The sequence below is a fragment of the Phyllobates terribilis genome, unplaced genomic scaffold (assembly GCF_046119375.1).
Source record: "Phyllobates terribilis strain yellow unplaced genomic scaffold, ASM4611937v1 Scaffold_1__5_contigs__length_1240528914, whole genome shotgun sequence".
In the NCBI taxonomy this organism is placed as follows: Eukaryota; Metazoa; Chordata; class Amphibia; order Anura; family Dendrobatidae; genus Phyllobates; species Phyllobates terribilis.
Genome location: NW_027362761.1, coordinates 1,070,477,493 through 1,070,500,310, shown reverse-complemented (window position 1 = coordinate 1,070,500,310; position 22,818 = coordinate 1,070,477,493). Strand labels below are relative to the sequence as shown.

At 41.8% G+C, this 22,818-nt stretch overlaps 1 protein-coding gene across 2 annotated transcripts in view; it reads left to right on the top strand.

Annotated features, from left to right (window-relative positions):
- PDGFRA (platelet derived growth factor receptor alpha) overlaps positions 1–22,207 on the top strand; it is a 42,223-nt gene extending 20,016 nt beyond the window's left edge. For both annotated transcript variants that reach the window (XM_073645487.1, XM_073645488.1), the window contains exons 8-23: positions 861–976; positions 1,065–1,191; positions 1,279–1,472; positions 2,431–2,525; positions 2,967–3,099; positions 3,201–3,305; positions 4,114–4,224; positions 6,886–7,039; positions 7,274–7,440; positions 9,221–9,330; positions 9,418–9,540; positions 9,826–9,937; positions 10,139–10,238; positions 10,331–10,436; positions 18,545–18,780; positions 19,884–22,207. In XM_073645487.1, coding sequence (XP_073501588.1) covers positions 861–976; positions 1,065–1,191; positions 1,279–1,472; positions 2,431–2,525; positions 2,967–3,099; positions 3,201–3,305; positions 4,114–4,224; positions 6,886–7,039; positions 7,274–7,440; positions 9,221–9,330; positions 9,418–9,540; positions 9,826–9,937; positions 10,139–10,238; positions 10,331–10,436; positions 18,545–18,780; positions 19,884–20,031 — 2,137 coding nt within the window. In that variant the 3' untranslated portion in view covers positions 20,032–22,207. The remainder of the gene's footprint in view (positions 1–860; positions 977–1,064; positions 1,192–1,278; positions 1,473–2,430; positions 2,526–2,966; positions 3,100–3,200; positions 3,306–4,113; positions 4,225–6,885; positions 7,040–7,273; positions 7,441–9,220; positions 9,331–9,417; positions 9,541–9,825; positions 9,938–10,138; positions 10,239–10,330; positions 10,437–18,544; positions 18,781–19,883) is intronic.
- The last annotated feature ends 611 nt before the right edge of the window (positions 22,208–22,818 follow it).

Here is a 22,818-nt window from a genome sequence, read left to right as displayed (position 1 = left end):
GGGAGTTGTTGTTTTGCAGCATCTGCAGAGCTGCAACCATGACATTATATAGAACTTAGATAGGGATAGTTTTTGTGGCAACTAGCAAACTAGGAAGTCATCCAGTTCTGGAAAAGACATGCAATTGGTGTAATCTATGAGGCTGAAGCGGGGCCCAAGAGGTAAAGGGGCCCATTTCACCTCCAAAGTAGGTGGAATTCTGCATTATGATGAGTTATTGGACTGCAAAGGGCCCATATATTGTTCTTGTAAATGAGCCTCTTCTGTTTGTGTCCGCTCCTGATCCAGTTCTCCATTTCCAAGAGGATCCCAAAAATAAGGTAGAGTCTTCTTAATTAGTTAGAATCTGACCAGCGCCTCCGCTCCGTGGTTCATAATCAGCATATATTAGTGTGATACCCCAGGAATTATCCGCCTGCATTTGTATCACGCTCTCTCTTGTGGTTCTCCGCTCATATGATAATCCATACATCCATCATCAAAAGATATTTTAGTTGCATTCACCATAAACTTTTAGATTGTTTATTTCAATTCAGCATGTTCAGGTACAAAAGAGGACCGGCGCTCCCAGCTCCCTCATGAGGCCTTGAGAAAGCATTCATGTATGCGAAACATTGTGTGCCAAGCTGAAGCGGAGGTCCTTATTCGTACCTGTATATGCTGAATTAAAATAAAGAACCTAAAAAATTATGGTGAGTGCCATTGAAATATCTTACGATGATGGATAGGCCAAAGTCTTCTACTGTAGTTGTATGTTGCCAAGTGCACTTTTCTGTATGAAACTATCCTTAGGCTCAAAACGGACATGATAAAACTATAAGTAAATGATTACAATTCAATCTAATTCTTATTTTACACAGATACATAACCATGTTACAACTCATACGTGCCAAGGAAGAAGACAGCGGGCTTTACACACTTGTGGCTCAAAATGATGCCGAAATTAAAACTCACTCGTTTGAATTGCAGATTAAAGGTGAATTTTTTAAAAATAGAAAATCTTAGAGTAAAAAAAAAAAAATAAAACTGAAACTTTTAAACTTTCTTATTTCCAAATGTTCTAGTTCCAGCATTGATATTGCAGTTGGCGGATGATCACCACGGATCAACGGGTCACCAGGCTGTAGAATGTCTGGCTAAGGGAATGCCTGTTCCTGATGTGGAATGGTTGGTTTGCAAAGACATAAAAAAGTAAATATTCAGATTTTTATAGATTAAGCCAATGATATTTATATTATGGGGAACTGTACATTTGTAACAATATATTATGTATTACAGGTGCAATAATGATTCCTTTTGGTCCATTCTGGTAACCAATGGTTCGGAGATCACAATGGAGACTCATCAGGACAATGACAACTTAGTCAAAAGCCAAGTGAACTTCAAGAAAGTGGAGGAAACAGTGGCAATCCGGTGCACAGCAAAGAATGAACTCGCTGCTGTTGCAAGGGAGCTGAAGTTGGTTGCACCCTGTAAGTCATTTACCAATTACTCTGTTTTGTAAATAGTATTTTATACAAATTTCTGTCTTATACTCACTGTGGTATAAATCATATACAGTATGAGTAACGTATCCTTACCTCCAGACATGTTATACAATATAAAAGAAAAAAAAGAAGGCTTGACATGAGTTATTCACCGTTACAATACTACTATAATAGACAAAACCCAAGAGAGAAACAAAATAAATAAATAAATAAATACCCTGCTGTAAGTAAATAAGTAAAAGCAATAGTGCGTATAAATAACATTGGGTACTTAGTAAACACAGTTTTTGATTTAAAAAAAAAGTGTAAAATCCATCACACCAATGTCAAGGTGTACCCAAGTTCGGAATGGTCCTAACCTCTATTATTAAAAGCTTACCCTGCGTCATAGTGATGTCCTATGTGAATAAGGACTGAGCAGGACCGGGTCCTAAAAATGGTCACACAGCTAGATAATACTACTATAATGCTATATTATTAATTATACCTTAGACCCAAAGAGGCTGGAGTACTTACTATGAAAAATCAATGCCAGAATGGCTTTGTAATCTTAGGGTCCAGCAAGAACGAAAAGTTGGGGAGTCCCAAGTGTATTGAATCTCCACACACATGGTCTGATTGTGTGTCCCTCCTGCTGCTGAGATCTCACGCTGCTCAGTTCGTGCTACAGCTGTCAGTCAGACTATGTAGGTGCAGACTGAATACACTTGGACTCATGAGCTCTCTAACAGTTTTGCTGGAAAGAATTTTAAATTATTTCTGGCGTGGATTTTCCAACTAAGTACACCAGGTTCATCAGGTGTTAAATATATTTATCAAAGTATGAAGCTGTATTGGAGACCGATCTCCTTTAAATTTCTTTACTATGTTGGTTTTAGTTTCTACTTTAATTTTGTCTATTGAACTGAATTGCAGGTTAATCTATTATTTATTTGCTTTGAAGCTTTGCGATCAGAACTTACTGTAGCTGCTGCAGTGCTGGTATTGCTGGTGATAGTCATCATCTCACTCATAGTCCTTGTCATTATATGGAAACAGGTAAGAGACACGTGTTTGGCTACAATATCATAACAGATCGGTCTATCTATCTATCTATCTTTCGATCTATCTATCTATCCATTATCTATCTATCTATCTCATATCTATCTATCTATCTATCTATCTATCTATCTATCTATCTATCTATCTATCTATCTCATATCTATCAATAATTCTATCTATTATCTATCTATCTATCCATTATCTATCTATATATCTACAGTATCTATCTATCTATCTATCTATCTATCTATCTATCTATCAATCTATCTATAATTCTATCTATCTACAGTATTTATCTATCTATTATCTATCTATCTACATATCTAAAGTATCTATCTATCTATAATTCTATCTATTATCTATCTATATTATCTATCTATCTGTCTATTGTGCAGTTGGTATTATTAGATATTAAACATAAAATGTTTTATTTTTCAGAAACCAAGGTATGAAATTAGATGGAGAGTCATAGAGTCAATAAGCCCTGATGGTCATGAATATATATATGTAGACCCAATGCAGCTTCCCTATGATTCCCGATGGGAATTTCAAAGAGATGGACTTGTTCTCGGTAAGAAAGAATTTTTTAATAATGAAATTAAATTTTACCATCAGTAGCTTTACATGTGATTTTCTAGTGTGAATTAACGTACATGATTTAATCTTATGCAGGCCGAATCCTCGGATCTGGTGCCTTTGGCAAAGTAGTAGAAGGCACTGCATATGGACTTAGCCGTTCACAGCCTGTGATGAAAGTAGCTGTTAAAATGCTGAAACGTATGTGTACATTGTATATTTATCAACTCTATGTCACATCAATTTATCTAATATTAATCTATCTACAGTAATATCTATTGATCCATCTATTATCTACCTATCCATCTATCTATTAACTATCTATCTATTGATCCATTAATCTGTCTATCTATTATCTATCTACTGATCCATCTATCTATCTATCTATCTGTCTGTCAATCTATCTATTATCTATCTACCTATTATCTATCTATCTATCTATCTACCTATCTATCTATCTTTCTATCTATTATCTATCTACAGTATCTATCTATTATCTATCTACAATATCTATCTAGTATCTATTATCTATCTACAATATCTATCTAGTATCTATTATCTATCTACAATATCTATCTAGCTATCTATCTATCTTTTCCATATCTATCTGTCTGTCTATCTATCTATTATCTATCTATCTATCTATTATCTATCTACAGTATCTATCTAGTATCTATCTACAATATCTATCTAGTATCTATCTATTATCTATCTATTCCATATCTATCTATCTATCTATCTATCTATCTATCTATCTATCTATCTATCTAGTATCTATCTATTCCATATCTATCTATCTATCTATCTATCTATCTATCTATCTATCTATCTATCTATCTATCTTTCTATTTTACTATTCATATTAGAATGGATTTACATCTCCGCAGGTTTCCCGAATGTAACCTCACAGCCTCATTTATGCCTATCAGGCTCAGTTTGAGAAATAGGGTCGTTAGCCAAATTATTTTGGAGTTAGTTTAACTTTATTGATTTCTACTTTTCTCAACAGCGACTGCTAGATCAAGTGAGAAGCAAGCTCTTATGTCTGAACTCAAGATTATGACACATCTCGGCGCTCATCTGAACATAGTGAACTTGTTGGGAGCTTGTACTAAGTCAGGTAAGTAATGACGGTACCGCCTGCATAAACTCTTCATGGAGGAGTTTCATCATGAGAATAATTATAAAAATCAGTTTTGCTTGGGGCTGCGTTGCTTTTATTTGCGCCAAATTTATCAAAGTATCACAAAATTAATTTGGTGCTTCTTTACTCACTACACCCTACTGGAATGAGAGTTGTGACCTTTTTTGGGATTTTTTTTAAAGTTGCAAATCAAGAATTTGGCTTACAGCTTATTGGCATCGCTAACCACTCTCACTTTTCAAATATGCCAAGAGTGGTGGAAAATAAGCTAAAACTCGTAATTTTTCTTGCAAAACTGGAGTGAGGCATAATTTGCAACTTTTTGACAACAGAAAAGTAGAGCAAAAGCCTTGATACAGCCTTGATACATTTACCGCCAACATTTTTTATGGCTAGTTCACTTGGTGCAAATCGAATCACAGGACCCAAACCAGTGGTCACGTCCGTGGTCGCTGGATGGAGCCCTGAGAACCGCCTCTTACCTGATGTCATCCTATGCTCTCTAGATTAACCGCTAATTAAAAGAAGAGATGTGGATGCCTTAAAGTAAGAGGCGGTTCATAGGGTTCCTGTCCAAGGACCATGTCAGTAATCTAACCGGGAACTGCAAATTGATTCACATCAACTCCAATTTCTGACGTCTGGGTCATGACACATACAGTACAGACCAAAAGTTTGGACACACCTTCTCATTTAATGATTTTTCTGTATTTTCATGACTATGAAAATTGTACATTCACACTGAAGGCAACAAAACTATGAATTAACACATGTGGAATTATATACTTAACAAAAAAAGTGTGAAACAACTGAAATATGTCTTATATTCTAGGTTCTTCAAAGTAGCCACCTTTTGCTTTGATGACTGCTTTGCACACTCTTGGCATTCTCTTGATGAGCTTCAAGAGGTAGTCACCGAAATGGTTTTCACTTCGCAGGTGTGCCCTGTCAGGTTTAATAAGTGGGATTTCTTGCCTTATAAATGGGGTTGGGACCATCAGTTGTGTTATGCACAAGTCTGGTGGATACACAGCTGATAGTCCTACTGAATAGACTGTTAGAATTTGTATTATGGCAAGAAAAAAGCAGCTAAGTAAAGAAAAACGAGTGGCCATCATTACTTTAAGAAATGAAGGTCAGTCAGTCTGAAAAATTGGGAAAACTTTGACAGTGTCCCCAAGTGCAGTTGCAAAAACCAACAAGCGCTACAAAGAAACTGGCTCACATGAGGACCGCCCCAGGAAAGGAAGACCAAGAGTCACCTCTGCTTCTGAGGATAAGTTTATCCGAGTCACCAGCCTCAGAAATCGCAGGTTAATAGCAGCTCAGATTAGAGACCAGGTCAATGCCACACAGAGTTCTAGCAGCAGACACATCTCTACAACAACTGTTAAGAGGAGACTTTGTGCAGCAGGCCTTCATGGTAAAATAGCAGTTAGGAAACCACTGCTAAGGACAGGCACCAAGCAGAAGAAACTTGTTTGGGCTAAAGAACACAAGGAATGGACATTAGACCAGTGGAAATCTGTGCTTTGGTCTGATGAGTCCAAATTTGAGATCTTTGGTTCTAACCACCGTGTCTTTGTGCGACGCAGAAAAGGTGAACAGATGAACTCTACATGCCTGGTTCCCACCGTGAAGCATGGAGGAGGAGGTGTGATGGTGTGGGGGTGCTTTGCTGTTGACACTGTTGGGGATTTATTCAAAATTGAAGGCATACTGAACCAGCATGGCTACCACAGCATCTTGCAGCGGCATGCTATTCCATCCGGTTTGCGTTTAGTTGGACCATCATTTATTTTTCAACAGGACAATGACCCCAAACACACCTTCAGGCTGTGTAAGGGCTATTTGACCAAGAAGTAGAGTGATGGGGTGCTACGCCAGATGACCTGGCCTCCATAGTCACCAGACCTGAATCCAATCGAGATGGTTTGGGGTGAGCTGGACCGCATAGTGAAGGCAAAAGGGCCAACAAGTGCTAAGCATCTCTGGGAACTCCTTCAAGATTGTTGGAAGACCATTTCCGGTGACTACCTCTTGAAGCTCATCAAGAGAATGCCAAGAGTGTGCAAAGCAGTCATCAAAGCATAAGGTGGCTACTTTGAAGAACCTAGAATATAAGGCATATTTTCAGTTGTTTCACACTTTTTTGTTAAGTATATAATTCCACATGTGTTAATTCATAGTTTTGATGCCTTCAGTGTGAATGTACAATTTTCATAGTCATGAAAATACAGAAAAATCTTTAAATGAGAAGGTGTGTCTAAACTTTTGGTCTGTACTGTACATGCAGGTGGTAACTTCTCATAGTAGACATGGGAGGAAGGCTGATCTAGGTCTTGCTCCCCTGTTTTAAAATCTTGTCCTCCCAACCGGTCATTGGCCAGATGGAAAGAACTTCTTACATTTCCTTTATTGCCCTACCATCCCACCATTGCCTTCTCCCATGTCTCCCCCTGTATTAGTCCCTCTAGGTCCCCAATGCTGTCCATTGACTGTTGCCTTGTTACGAAGACAGAAACAAAACTCCCATGAATGTTGATGTAGTGATACAATTATCGGTGTGTTATCTTCCATAATAGCTAATGTTCTAATACAAGTAATATTTATAGCATGTGACTCATTATATTACAGGACCTATTTACATCATTACTGAATACTGCTTTTATGGAGATCTGGTGAATTACCTGCACAAGAATCGGGATAATTTCCAAACTATACACCCAGAAAAGCCAAAGAAAGATCTTGATATCTTTAGTTTGAACCCTGTTGATGAGAGCACAAGGAGGTAAGATATGAGCCGAACCCTATTAATATATGTTGGCTTCACTGTGAGCATTTTTCACTACATTGTGGCTTCTCAGATTTCTCCCAACATTAAATGTTAAGTCAGTGAAAACGGGAAATCTGGGACCTGATAGATAGGAATTGACTCCTCTTGTTCTATGCAATATCTCTGTATGAGCCCTTCAATACTGGTGAGCATCTCAAAAGTATATTAAATCATTTCTTTACATTTTAGCTATGTGATTTTATCTTTTGAAAACAATGGGGACTATATGGACATGAAGCAGGCGGACACCACCCAATATGTGCCCATGTTAGAGATGAACGAGGCTTCCAAATATTCTGACATTCAAAGATCTCTGTATGATCGGCCTGCATCTTACAAGAAGAAACCTATCTCAGGTAAACTCTATAGAGATGAACATAAATGTATATGTTTTATATTTTGAAGAAGATAGATAGAAAGATAGATAGATAGATAGATAGATAGATAGATAGATAGATAGATAAAAGCTTGAGAAAGGCTCACACTTGGAGCTGAAACATTGCCTAAAGCCCACATGGGCTATTAAATCACCATTTATATTTTTCTAAAGAGGAGTACTGTCTTCATTTTTTATTCTATGTTGAGGATTGGTATATGCCTGGAGGACTTGGCACCCATACTTTGTTAACTGCTTGCTAGTGCTGCTTTTTGTCTCTTTTTTCTAGATAGATAGATAGATAGATACATAAAAATAGAAAAAATGAAGCAGCATTAGTAATATGTTGCCTAATGCACACCTTTAGAAGATTGCCAAAAAAACATAAATAACTAACCAAAAAAAGGAGGGGTGCACTCCAAAAGTTAATGTACAAAAAGACAGACTCTTTGGTAGCCCATAAAGTGCAATGCAACATGTGCATAAGCCCTCCTTTTTTGGTTACATAAATATGAGAGAATTACAGAAAAAAAAGGAAGATAGATAGATAATAGATGACAGATAGGTAAATGATAGATAGATAATAGATAGATAGATAATAAATAGATAATAGATAGATGATAAATAGGTGATAGATAGATAATAGATAGATAATAGATAGATAATGAATAGATATATAGACAATAGATAATAGATAGATAATAGATAGATGATAGATAATAGATAGATAATGAATAGACAGACAGATGATAGATAATAGATAGATAATAGATAGATGATAAATAGGTGATAGATAGATGATAGATAGGTAATAGATAGATAATAGATAGATGATAAATAATAGATAGATAATGAATAGACAGACAGATGATAGATAATAAATAGATAATAGATAGATGATAAATAGGTGATAGATAGATAATAGATAGATGATAAATAATAGATAGATAATGAATAGATAGACAGATGATAGATAATAGATAATAGATAGATAATAGATAGGTGATAAATAGGGGATAGATAATACATAGATAATAGATAGATAGATGATAAATAGGTGATAGATAGATAGATAGATAGATAGATAATCAACATGTGCATAAGCCCTCCTTTTTTGGTTACATAAATATGAGAGAATTACAGATAAAAAAGGAAGATAGATAGATAGATAATAGATGATAGACAGATAGATGATCGATAGATAATAGATAGATAATAGATGATAAATAGGTGATAGATATATAATAGATAGATAATAGATAGAAAGATAATAGATTGATAATAGATAGATAATATATAGATGATAGATATTAGATAGATAATGAATAGATAGATAGATGATAGATAGATAATAGATAGATGATAAATAGGTGATAGATAATACATAGATAATAGATAGATAGATAGATAATAAATAGGTGATAGATGATATATAGATAGATGATAGATAGATGATAGATAAATAATAAATAGATGATAGATAGATAATAGATAGGTAATGGATAGATTGATAGACGATAGATAGATAATAGATAGATGATAGATTTGAAAGTGACAAATAGATTGATAGATAGATATAAGAGAGTAACAGAAAAGATAGATAAAGAGATTGATAGATACTGATATGAGAAAGTGACAAATATAGATAGATACATAGATATAAGTGAGTGATAGATGGATAGATAGATGTAAGAGTGACAGATTAAAAAGCTTCACTCTACAAAAATTGTGTTCACCACCTTTATCTTTCCTTTCTATAGAAGTGAAAAACCTCCTGTCGGATGATGGATTCGAGGGCCTGACTCTTCTGGATTTACTCAGTTTCACATACCAAGTTGCCCGCGGGATGGAGTTTTTAGCATCTAAGAATGTAAGTACAGTGCACAGAGTGAAATCCTCTATGTACCTTGTAATATAAAGTCCTTAATCTCGCTGTATGTTGCTTATGCCTCCGCAGTGCGTACATCGTGACTTGGCAGCTCGCAACGTACTGCTGGCACAAGGGAAAATTGTGAAGATCTGTGACTTTGGTCTAGCCAGAGACATCATGCATGATTCCAATTATGTATCAAAGGGCAGTGTATGTATCATGTCTACCCATCATTTACGATGTAACATAGAGGGAACAGTATCATTACTATGACCACATTTCATTTTAGAGCAGAAATGATGGGTATATATAGTTCAAAGTACAGTAAATTACATGTCATTCATCTGCAGACCCTAAATCATTCATGGCATTAAAACTCTTGTACAGAACCACTCCCAAAGTTTATAGGATCTGGTCATAAAACTGAAATATTTGTGTACAAACAGTTGGTGTTCTCTGTGTGACATTAAGTTCATGATGTCTTCTCCTGCACAGACTTTCCTCCCGGTGAAATGGATGGCACCAGAAAGTATTTTCGATAACCTTTACACAACTCTGAGTGACGTGTGGTCATTTGGTATTCTGCTTTGGGAAATATTCTCTCTTGGTGAGTAAATAGTGATGATACATGTAAGAAGATTGTGTTTTTGCTTGTTTATGCCACGGTATGATAAGTTGTTGGGGCAAATTTATCCAAAGTGACCTACATCTCATTGTGTGACTTTTTCTTCAGTGAAGCTTTTCTAAATATGTTTTACAACTGATCACACACTTGCATAAAAGCCTTTACAATGCCCTTTACTTATAGGTGGCACACCATACCCAGGGATGGTTGTAGACTCCACTTTCTATAACAAGATTAAAAGTGGCTACAGAATGACAAAACCTGATCACGCTACTCATGAAGTGTAAGTAGAGGCTTCCACCGAATACCAGGCTGGCCGCTCATAGTCCTGTGATGATTATAAGTCTCTACAATAAGGTTCTTCTGTATCTGTAGGTATGAAATTATGGTGAAGTGCTGGAACAGTGAGCCCGAGAAGAGACCCTCTTTTTATCATTTGAGTGAAATAGTTGAAAGTCTCCTCCCTGGGGAATACAAAAAGGTAATAATATATCCCATGGATAATGTTTTTATATTGTCCTTTACACCAATCAAAGGCAAAGCAAATGTAGTGCTTGGACGACTATTGGGCCTGGGGTTTCATCATTTCTATGTCATTGACATATGTTGTGAATGTGCAATTCGAGAATTTTTGAGGTATGCTACTCTGTAAATGATGTTTGGTAAGCTAAACTAGGAAAAATAACTTCATAATCTGGCTATAGACATTGGGAACCTTGGGGCAATTTGGCCAGCCCATATTACACCTGATCCTTTCATTAGGCTGGGACTGGATGATGACTAAAGGTACATATTATAGTGTTACAAAATATGTATATTACATAGTGTTACATAATACTTTTTATGTTTTCCCGAACTAATGTATTGTCCGAGATTTGGTATGCATCTTAGTGTAGCATATGATACAAATCAAACATAATAGCTTGGCCTGAATAACCTACATTAATAAGATCAATCTACCAATGTCTAGTTATAGATAGTAACCTACAGGTGATGTTCGTTATGATGGAATTGTTCACCTTCCTGTCTTTTCCTTCTGGCCCAGACCAACATGATAATTTTGTCCAGTCATGACTCATTGAAGAGTTTACAATAAAGACACATTTGCCTTCTCATATTTCCATCACCATCTCCATCTATTCCCAATCAACACGAACACTCCATCTTTCTATCACCCCAATGCTGAGCCGCTGCTTTGGTATTTGTTCCTATTACTAGACTTGCTATCTGGCATGGCAACAGTACTTCTCCTAGTGCCTGACATAGTAATGCACATCGCTGTGCCCCTTACATTGTAAAACGCCCCCTTTGTGCCTTCTGAAAGGTAAAATTGCTTCCTAGAATATATTAATGCCCTCTATGAGTTCTCTAGAAAGTAATAGTGCTTGCATTTTGCCCCCTACAATGTAATAATGCCTCCTGTGTGGCTCTTTGACAGTTACAATACTATAATGTGTAACGGGTCCGGGAGGCGGAACCTCTGAGCTACTATACAAGGGGGCGGCCCTTGTAAGGGAGCGGGTGGCAGTCTCTGGGTGAACGGACAGGGAGTTACGGCAAGTGATCAGGGCAGTCTCTGGGTAGGGGGTAGGTACGACCTGTGATGGCAGAACCTCCGGGAAGGCTAGCAGGCAGATGGTAGACGTGTGCTCCCAGGTGAGCAAGCGAGAGTCTCTGGAATAGCAGGTGGTCACGGCACGTGACGGCGGAACCTCCGGGCTGGCAGGCAGGTAGATAACGGAGAAGCGCTCCCAGGTGAGCGGGCAATAGTCTCTGGAATAGCTGGTGGTCACCGCACGTGACAACGGGACCTCCGGGCTGGCAAGCAGGCAGATAACGGAGAAGCGCTCCCAGGTGAGCGGGCAAGCTGGTCCATAGACAGACTGACCGGAGTAGTAAGGCAGACCGTCGGACCTCAGGCAAGCAGGCAGGTAACAAGTATTCAGGCAGGACTCAGGCAGGTAACTGGCAGGTAACTAGCAGGAAACTGGCAGGAAACTGGCAGGTAATTGGCAACGGGACCTGAGGGCTGAAGCACAGGTGAGACACAGGTGCAAACAACATTGCTCGGGCACCTCCATTTTGGAGGAGGTGCCTTATATATGATGAAGTCCTCCGGCCATTGGCCGGGGACTCCTTAGGACGGCGCGCGCGGCCCCTTTAAGAGGAGGGGAGCGCGCGCGCGCGCGCCCTAAGCACAGGGGCCGGGAAGGAGCGCGCGCTGAGAGCAGAGCGGGAGGAGGACGCCGGGAAGGAGCGCGCGCTGACAGCAGAGCGGGGAGAGGACGCCGGGCACGGAGCAGAGCGGTGAGGGGAGCAGCGTCCCTGCCTAGCAGAGGGCAGGGACGCCAGCGCTACAGTACCCCCCCCTTTAGGCCCCCCCTTTTTTAGGCCAGACAGAAATTTAGCTAGGATGAGAGGGGCATGGATGTTCTCCCGGGGCTCCCACGTTCTCTCCTCAGGACCAAACCCCTTCCAATCTACCAGAAAAAAGGTCTTTCCTCTTACCCTTTTGGTGGCAAGAATGTTCTCTACCTCAAACTCGTCCTCAGCAGAAACCGGAGCAGGAGGCGTACCTGTAGACTTGGAAAAAGAGTTAAGCACCACAGGTTTGAGGAGAGACACATGGAAGGAGTTAGGGATCCGTAAGTTGGCCGGGAGTTTCAATTTATAGGCCACCGGGTTGATCTGACTGATGACCTCCAGTGGGCCGATGAACCGAGGCCCTAACTTATAGGAAGGGATCTTGAGCCGGACATATTTGGACGAGAGCCAGACTTTATCCCCAGGGCGGAATTGAGGAGGGTCCAGACGTTTTTTGTCAGCGTGTCTTTTCATACGCTCGGATGACAGAAGGAGTGCGGACCGGGTACTCTCCCATATGGAGGAAAATTTGTTAACAAGAGATTCCGCAGCCGGATTGTCCGCCGAGGTGGAGACGGGAAACGGGATCCGAGGATGCTGACCGTAGACTACAAAAAACGGGGATTTGGAGGAAGACTCGCTCTCGTGATTGTTGTACGAGAATTCGGCCCATGGCAGGAGATCCACCCAGTCAGAATGGTGGGCATTAACGAAGTGCCGAAGGTAACTGGTCAGGTTCTGATTGATCCGCTCCACTTGACCATTAGACTGTGGGTGGTAAGCGGAGGAGAAGTCCAGGGTGACGTCCAGCAATTTACAAGTGGCTCTCCAGAAACGGGAAGTGAACTGTACCCCACGATCCGACACGATGTGACGGGGCAGGCCATGAAGACGGAAGATGTGGCGGATAAAGTCTTTAGCCAGCTCGGGTGCAGACGGAAGACCTGGCAGTGGAATGAAGTGAGCCATCTTGGAGAAGCGGTCAGCGACCACCCAAATGACCGTACAACCGGCAGAGACGGGTAGATCAGTAATGAAGTCCATCGCTATATGCTGCCAGGGGGCAGCAGGTACTGGCAGAGGTAGGAGGCGGCCGGCCGGCAGGTGTCTCGGAACTTTGTTGCGGGCGCAGGACACACAGGCAGAAACAAAGTCTATTACATCCTTGTGCAAGTTAGGCCACCAGTAGTGCCGGGTAATAAGCTGGAGGGTCTTTTTCTGACCGGCGTGGCCAGCTAGTTTAGACGAATGACCCCAGTGTAGGATCTTCTCCCGATCAGGTACTGGTACGAACGTCTTACCAGGAGGAAGACGATTTAGACTCACGGGAGCCACCTGCATTACTCTGGCGGGATCGATGATATGTTTCGGATCCTCCTCGAGATCAGACACCAGAAAGGACCGAGACAAGGCGTCCGCCTTGACGTTTTTGTCAGCCGGGCGAAAATGAAGGACAAAATCAAAACGAGCAAAAAACAGGGACCACCGGGCTTGGCGCGGGTTAAGTCTCTGGGCATGCTGAAGGTAAGCCAAGTTCTTGTGGTCAGTGTAAATTATTACCGGGTGAAGAGCCCCCTCGAGCAGGTAACGCCACTCCTCCAATGCCAGTTTGATGGCCAATAACTCTCGGTCTCCTATGGAATAGTTGCGCTCAGAGGAGGAGAAGAGTTTAGAGAAGAAGCCACAAGTTACCATCCTCCCGGAAGATGATTTTTGAGTAAGTACCGCTCCGGCTCCAGAGGAGGAGGCGTCAACTTCCAGGAAGAACTGTTTGTTGCCATCTGGGCGATGCAGCACCGAGGCGGAAGAGAAGGCCTGTTTAAGAGAAAGAAAGGCCTCCTCTGCTTCGGGTGGCCACTCTTTGGGATTAGTACCTTTACGGGTGAGCGCAGAAATTGGGGCCGTCCGGGAAGAGAAGTGTGGTATGAAGAGGCGGTAGTAGTTGGCGAAGCCCAGGAATCGCTGAATGGCCTTCAACCCCTCCGGTCGGGGCCATTTCTCGATGGCAGACAGTTTCTCAGGATCCATTTGTAGGCCGGTCTGAGAGATAATGTAGCCCAGAAACGGAAGCGAGGTCTGCTCAAAGAGGCACTTCTCAAATTTAGCGTAGAGATGGTTCTGCCTTAGCCTGAGCAGGACCTGACGAACGTCCCTCCGGTGAGTCTGGAGATCCGGAGAGAAGACCAAGATGTCGTCCAGGTACACCACTACGCAGGAGTAGAGAAGGTCCCGGAAGATGTCATTGACCAACTCTTGAAAGACGGCAGGAGCGTTACAGAGACCAAAGGGCATTACCAGGTATTCATAGTGGCCGTCCCGGGTGTTGAATGCCGTCTTCCATTCATCCCCCTGACGAATACGAACCAGGTTGTACGCCCCACGAAGGTCCAATTTGGTGAAGATCCTAGCCCCCCTCAGACGATCAAATAATTCTGGAATGAGCGGAAGGGGGTACTTATTCTTCACCGTGATCAGGTTTAGGCCTCTATAGTCTATACAGGGACGGAGAGAGCCGTCCTTCTTTTTGACAAAAAAGAAGCCTGCTCCCGCCGGGGAGGTAGATTTCCGGATGAATCCTCTGGCCAGATTCTCCTCAATATATTCGGACATTGACCGGGTCTCAGCAGCGGATAAAGGATAGATACGCCCACGGGGAGGAGTAGTACCGAGTAGCAGATCGATGGGACAGTCGTATGGTCTATGTGGTGGTAATGTCTCTGCCTCCTTTTTATTAAAGACATCTGCATAAGACCAATAAGGAATCGGAAGTCCAGGTAGATTAGCTGGGGTAGGAGAGGGACGGACGGGATGGACGGGAACAAGGCAGGTTTTATGACAGTCTTGTCCCCAGCGAAGGACCTCTCCGGTTTGCCAGTCTAACACGGGTGCATGTCTCTGGAGCCAGGGCAGACCTAGCAAGAGGGCGTGAGAGAGTCCAGGCAGAACATGAAAGGAGATACTTTCAGAATGCAGCATTCCCACCTGCAGGGTAATGGATTCGGTGATGAGTTGAATGAGGCGAGGTAAGAGGCCCCCATCCACGGCAGCGACAGACAAGGGTACAGCCAGAGGTTTGGTGGGGATGCGGTATTTCTCAACCAGGGACTGTGAAATAAAGTTCCCGGCTGCTCCAGAGTCAAGTTGGGCTAGTTCGAAATAACGGTTCTCCCCGTAGATGATCGAAACAGACAACAGCAGGGATGGAGAGGATTTATTCTTGTCTAGGTGGACCTCTCTGAGCGAACCTAGACACAGGCGTTTCCCGACCTCTCCGGGCAGGCACGGATCCGGTGCTCCTTACTACCACAGTAGAAGCAGCTCCCCTCAGCACGGCGTGAGTCCTGACGGGTTTTGACCATCTTGGTCTGGTCGACCTGCATAGGCTCAGGAGAGTGTACCTGGGGAGAGATGGAGGGAATGACGGGTTTCTGGGAAGTAGGAGCTAAACGTGGAATCCTTCTCTCACGGGTGACCTCTTTGGCACGCTCCTGGAACCGTAGGTCAATCCGGGTGGCAAGGGTTATTAGATCATCGAGAGAGGTAGGAATGTCCCGACCAGCAAGTTCATCTTTAATACGACCGGACAGACCCTCCCAGAAGACGGATACCAGAGCGTCGTTATCCCAGGCCAGCTCCGAGGCAAGAGTGCGGAACCGTATGGCATATTGGCCCACGGTGAGACCCTCCTGACGGAGGCGTAGCAGAGAGGATGCGGATGAGGTCTTCCGTCCGGGTTCGTCGAAGACTTTCCGGAAAGCCGAGAGAAAAGCAGGCAAGTTGGACACCAGGGGGTCTCCTCTCTCCCATAGAGGATTTAGCCAGGCCAGGGCCTCCCCGGTGAGATGGGACATGATAAAGGCAATTTTGGCCCGGTCGGAATTAAACTGATGGGACAAAAGTTCAAAGTGCAGGGTGCACTGATTTATGAAGCCCCGAGCCTGGACGGAGTCGCCTCCGAAGCGAGGAGGTGCAGACAGCCGGGGACCGGGATAGGTTACCATGGTATTAGTGGGTAGCGGAGCTGCCGGGTTGCGAGTCATGGTACTGGCAGTGGCTGCAGGTGGTGCAGTCAGAGTGTCCAGGCGAGTCTTGACATTCCGCAGGTGACCCAGGATGGACTCCTGTTGGGACCTTTGACGGGACAGTTCATGACACAGGTCCGTGAGCGAGGGAGCTTGGGTGCCACCGGGTTCCATGGCCCGAGCAAACTGTAACGGGTCCGGGAGGCGGAACCTCTGAGCTACTATACAAGGGGGCGGCCCTTGTAAGGGAGCGGGTGGCAGTCTCTGGGTGAACGGACAGGGAGTTACGGCAAGTGATCAGGGCAGTCTCTGGGTAGGGGGTAGGTACGACCTGTGATGGCAGAACCTCCGGGTAGGCTAGCAGGCAGATGGTAGACGTGTGCTCCCAGGTGAGCAAGCGAGAGTCTCTGGAATAGCAGGTGGTCACGGCACGTGACGGCGGAACCTCCGGGCTGGCAGGCAGGTAGGTAACGGAGAAGCGCTCCCAGGTGAGCGGGCAATAGTCTCTGGAATAGCTGGTGGTCACCGCACGTGACAACGGGACCTCCGGGCTGGCAAGCAGGCAGATAACGGAGAAGCGCTCCCAGGTGAGCGGGCAAGCTGGTCCATAGACAGACTGACCGGAGTAGTAAGGCAGACCGTCGGACCTCAGGCAAGCAGGCAGGTAACAAGTATTCAGGCAGGACTCAGGCAGGTAACTGGCAGGTAACTAGCAGGAAACTGGCAGGAAACTGGCAGGTAATTGGCAACGGGACCTGAGGGCTGAAGCACAGGTGAGACACAGGTGCAAACAACATTGCTCGGGCACCTCCATTTTGGAGGAGGTGCCTTATATATGATGAAGTCCTCCGGCCATTGGCCGGGGACTCCTTAGGACGGCGCGCGCGGCCCCTTTAAGAGGAGGGGAGCGCGCGCGCGCGCGCCCTAAGCACAGGGGCCGGGAAGGAGCGCGCGCTGAGAGCAGAGCGGGAGGAGGACGCCGGGAAGGAGCGCGCGCTGACAGCAGAGCGGGGAGAGGACGCCGGGCACGGAGCAGAGCGGTGAGGGGAGCAGCGTCCCTGCCTAGCAGAGGGCAGGGACGCCAGCGCTACATAATGTAATAATGCCTCTTTAGTACCCACTTAACTTTTAATATTATCAGCTGAGTGCCCCAAAAAAGTAATGCTGATCCCTGATTCCCTCCTGCAAACAGTAATGATGCCCCCCTGAGTTTCCCCACATACTGTCAAAATGTCCTGAGTTCTTACACATATAGTTATAACATTACCTGATCCCTCCTACATACAGTAATAATGTCTATTCAGTCTAGATGATATATATAGATTTATTAATGTCTATAATATCCACTGATGCCCCCACACATGCAGTAATAGTACCCACGAGGTACGCCACAAACTAAAATAATGTCTTAAGTTCCTGCACATATAGTTAGAACATCACACAGTCCCACACACAGTATGATGGCCATGACAGCAACTCACATACAGTATGATGGCCCTCACAATCCCAACAGACACAATAAGATGCCCCCCACAGCCCTCTACTCACAATATGGTACCCCAACAGACCAACATATACACAGTATAATGGTCCCATACAGTATGATGTCACCACACTCCCCCATGCACACATTTTAATGGCCCCATAGTAGTCCCCACCACAGAGAATAATTGCCCCACAGCACCTAACACAGTATAATTCCCCCAAACAGTGTGATGAACTTACAACGCCTTACAATTATTGACTGATAGAATAAAAAAAAATTACACTATATTCTTACCTAACTCTGGATCCCGGAGAGTCTGCCAGCGCAGTCTGTATCCCGGTGCAGTCATCACACTACCCGTGCTGGGACTTTGACATCTGGTGTTTGCTCCTGCTAATTTTTAGGCAGAAAGCTTAAAGTGACCTGTGAACTACAGAATGGAGAGTGTTGGAGCAGGGAGACCATGGCTCCCTGCTCCACCACAGAGATTAACTGTATTGGCATGTCATGAGTGGCGGTCATTCAGGTTGGGCCCCACCATGTGAGTGGTCCTAGTGCAACCCACCTCTCTGTCAATTGGTGGCTACGCTACTGGAAAGATGCTAAGAAGAAGATACAAGGCTTACTGGTTGAGTGGTATAGGATTTGATGTTAGAGGTTAATTTTGTATACATTAAAAATGCAGCTTCGTAATCTGTGTGTTTTTACCCTTTATAGTGTTACGAGAAAGTTCTTCATGACTTCTTAAAAAGTGACCATCCTGCTGTCACTCGTATGAGAAGTGACAGTGACAATTCGTATATCGGAGTGACCTATAAGAATGAGCACAAAATGAAGGACAGAGAAAGCGGCTTTGATGAGCAGAGACTTAGTGCTGATAGTGGCTACATCATTCCCCTGCCAGACATTGACCCAGTTTCAGAAGATGAATCCGGAAAGAGAAACAGGCACAGGTAATTTACCTATAGTTATTGGATGATTTTGTGGCTGATTTTAAACATATAGACATTTAGATGTAATGCAAGTTTATATGTAACTGGAATAAAATGTTGCTATAGTGTCAAACAGAATCTACTATTACCAGTGCAATACACACATAAAATGCTATAGCTCATGTATCAGTGATAGTGGTGTCAGTAGGAGTCAACATACAAACCTACAGTCCTTGTAATATCACTAATATTATATTTTATAACAGAATTTGCTATTATTAGTAATAATGCAGATATTTTGTTGGAGAACACCTCAAGATGGATATTTTCTTTATGGCAATTATTTGAAGATAAGAAGCAAGTGACATAACTAACGCTTGTTAATTATCTTTAGTTCTAAAAATCAGATACCCTTAGTGCAATGTACTAAAAATGATGCAGTGTGTGACATATCAGTAAATGCATCCTCTGTGTAAGAAAAATGTGATTAATGTTACAATATCAAAAGTACTGGAGCCTGTAGACATAGATTGTCAGTGTTAGAACTGCTGCATGGTATTTTATGAAATTTTCCCTGCCAGATATTAAAATGAGCATTTTAATTTGTTAATTTGAGGATTATACAGTCAATACAGCCATTCTACCATGAATTTTCAAATTAAGTACATCAGCCTCATCAGGTCTAAGCGCTCTATTTAGTAATGTATGTAGTTTGTAATATGAAATCTGGTGAAAGAGCGGCTTTAACTCATGTATGATTTTTTAATGCTTGTCTGCTCTTACAAAATAAAACACAAGACGTGTTAGCATTGCAGCCAAAGCTAGTGCCTAATTAGCTCTCATCATATAGGACTACACCCTGATCATAGTCTTTGTATATACATTTCCAGCAGTGGTAATCCCACAGGGCCGCCCATAAGCACAGACCCACTATGCTTATAGGTAAATTCAGCCATATATATCACGTGTCTAGAAGTTTTATACAAACTGATATTCCAAATGTGAATTTTGAAGATACATATAAGGCACACATCGAGATTCATAAAGTTGCATGTATAAACTGATTTATCACGTTCATTTATTAAACATTTCAGTATTTATTTTTATTTCTTTTTATTTTCCAGCTCCCAAACATCTGATGAAAGTGCAATTGAGACAGGATCCAGCAGCTCCACATTTGTCAAGAGAGAGGACGAGACCATTGAAGACATTGAGATGATGGACGACATTGGTATAGATTCATCAGATCTAGTTGAGGACAGTTTCCTTTAAGATACATGTCTCTGAAGTCATTTTACTAATCGCATCATGAAATGATACAGAAAAGACTGTGAAGTCCAGGGATTCTATTTTTTTACTAAAAAAAAAACCACTTTGTTGCAATGAACAACATGAGATTGGGCAGTTTGCCTTGCCAACCATTCATCAAGAGCACAGGTACCAGCAAGGACATATTGCCTGTTTCAGAAGCCGCATTTCTCGACTCTTCCCAGTGCATTTTATCAAACGGTACATCATAGCATCTCAATATATTTTTCCTATATATATTTTTTTTACATTTGTGGACGGACTTGAGAGCAGAGGCTTTGTACTTCAAGGGCATTCTTGATTCCAACAGACACCAAACTGCAGCTTAATTTCATCAATGTATGTTTGTAAATAATGAAGAAATGGACATGTTATTTGGATTGACTACATGAGACCACTCGGGATTTCTATGTGCTATATTTTGTACCAGGAAGCTGCTGTTATACAATTGTCAAAGACTTTTCAAACCACTTAAAGGGACTAAAAGACATCTCAGAATATATGCATTTCTTCAAACAGGCAAATATTAGCAGAATAGGGCGAGTCTATGCCCCAATCACCATTGGCACCATCCTTGATGTTGTTTTGTGCAAGTAACACAAATATCAGTATTAATACTCGATGATTTTTGGAAATCATCAATACTATTATTTCTAATCAAACTGACTTTAAGGACTACCTTAACTAACGGGAAGCTGTGGATGTTTTTTGTGTCTTAATATGGTACTTCTTACAGATTAAATAATGGTTAAAGCAGAATAATATGTAACAGAACTGACTTTTGATTTAGCAGAAAAGTATTGACCCCCTCCGTAGAAAAAACAGCGGAAATAGATCGTGATTTGTTCTAGCATAGTGTTTTAAACCCTTAACTACATAGATATATGTAATTTTTTAAGGTGGACTGTATTATTCTACATCAATTGTTTGGGAATCTATAGCTAGTATAGCAACAGATAGGAACATTGACTATAAAGGTTTGAGACCTCCAATCTTTATGACCCTAATGGGTACTTAAAAAAATCCTAGGTCAATTGATGAATATGATGAATGCATTATATGAACCTTTATAGTTCTATTAGTAAGGGGTTATTGAAAAAACAAAAAATGTCCAGAATTTGTGTTTTAAAATGTGAGAATATTTTGAAAATTTTATTGTGGTTCTTAAAAATACAGCAGGACAGTTTTCAGTATTATTTTTTATACTTTTTTCTATCTACTCTATAAGGAACCTTTAGTAAAATTCCTTTAGTCTAGTATTAATCAGACCTGATTTTGGTTATTGAGCTAGTCATCAATACATGCATAAATCTTACATATATTTGCAGACAATCTCCAACAAGACTGGTCATAGTGCAATGCAGACATAAAACAGCTACATTTTTTTAGGAGAGTCTCACAATTGGTTACCAATTCTACTGTTACCAGATTGTTTTGCAGTTCTTTGCCAGATTTTCAGGGCACCAGGTTGCTAGAATAAATGAATTTTACTGTATAAAAAAAAAAATTGTGTTGCCTTAAAATGACCATAAAGAGGAGCAGTGATACACATTTTGCACATATGGGTATGTCATATACGATCAATTGTATACGTTTTTGCAGTTTATTAAATAGTTCCTTCTAACCATTAACCACATGTGAATACATGTTCTTATAACACAATCCAGCTGATATACAATAGAAACTGGAAAATGGTTCAAGGAACCTGTTAAAAGAGGACCAAATGTATTTTTATTTATCAGTGTTCGGATTGTGACTTCGTCGTACATTCCACCAGCTATTATAACGTTATTTGTTGTAGTAATGGAAAAAAGTACTGCCATATTGTTTTATCATGGAAAATGCAATCCCATATGCTCCAGGAAACAAGAATCGATACTTTTGAATGGGTTTTGCGTCAAAAAGTCCTACTCTGTTATGAAGGACGTAAGCTAATGTGATGTTATACATCAATCTGTATATTTTATTACAATATAGTCCTTAAATACTGCCAAAACAATTATGTTAAGCTGTATCACTGCCTTTGTTATATGTGTTTTGACTGTGATGTACTCCACAGATGCGTTAACTGTTGCACTTTTAAATGTCCAAAATTATATTTTAGAATAATAAAAACCTATGTGTTTCTAAGATGGAACAATGGACGTTGACTAAATGGAAGTTATTTCATTTTATCACAATGTTCCTGATATGCCTCTAGATTAATCATTTCAATTCCTTTGGCTGTAAAGTCTGCTGTGCATAGATATGATTGTATGTTTGACTTGATAGAATCACTTTATTGTGTGTATCCCATTCGAGGACGGTGCAGTGAATCACATTGACTCAGCAAGGTTCAACTGAAGGCATTTACTGAATATGAGGAAACCAGTGTAGTAGTTACAGTCTATTAATGAGGGTACAATATTGCCGATTACACATCACTTTTGTGTAATAGTGATACACAGTGACTGTGTGACGCTGGTTGGTGTGGACCCCAATGAGTCATGGACCGGGCCTACCCTGGAGGTGCATGACTGGGTGTCTACCGGGGCTTCACTAGAGTCTCTGGTGGTGAGGATAGGTTGGGCTGGGCAGCTGGTACCACTCAATGGCAGTCCCCGGGACTGCAGCAGCTGACCAGAGGGTCCGAGGCGCTGGTACCAAGTACAGGAGGACAATGACAAAGGCGAGTTCAGACTGTCCGTTGTCGGAGCAGGCAGCACCAGTTCAGGATACTTAGCCGAGGTCAGGAGCGGAGAGGTCAGACAG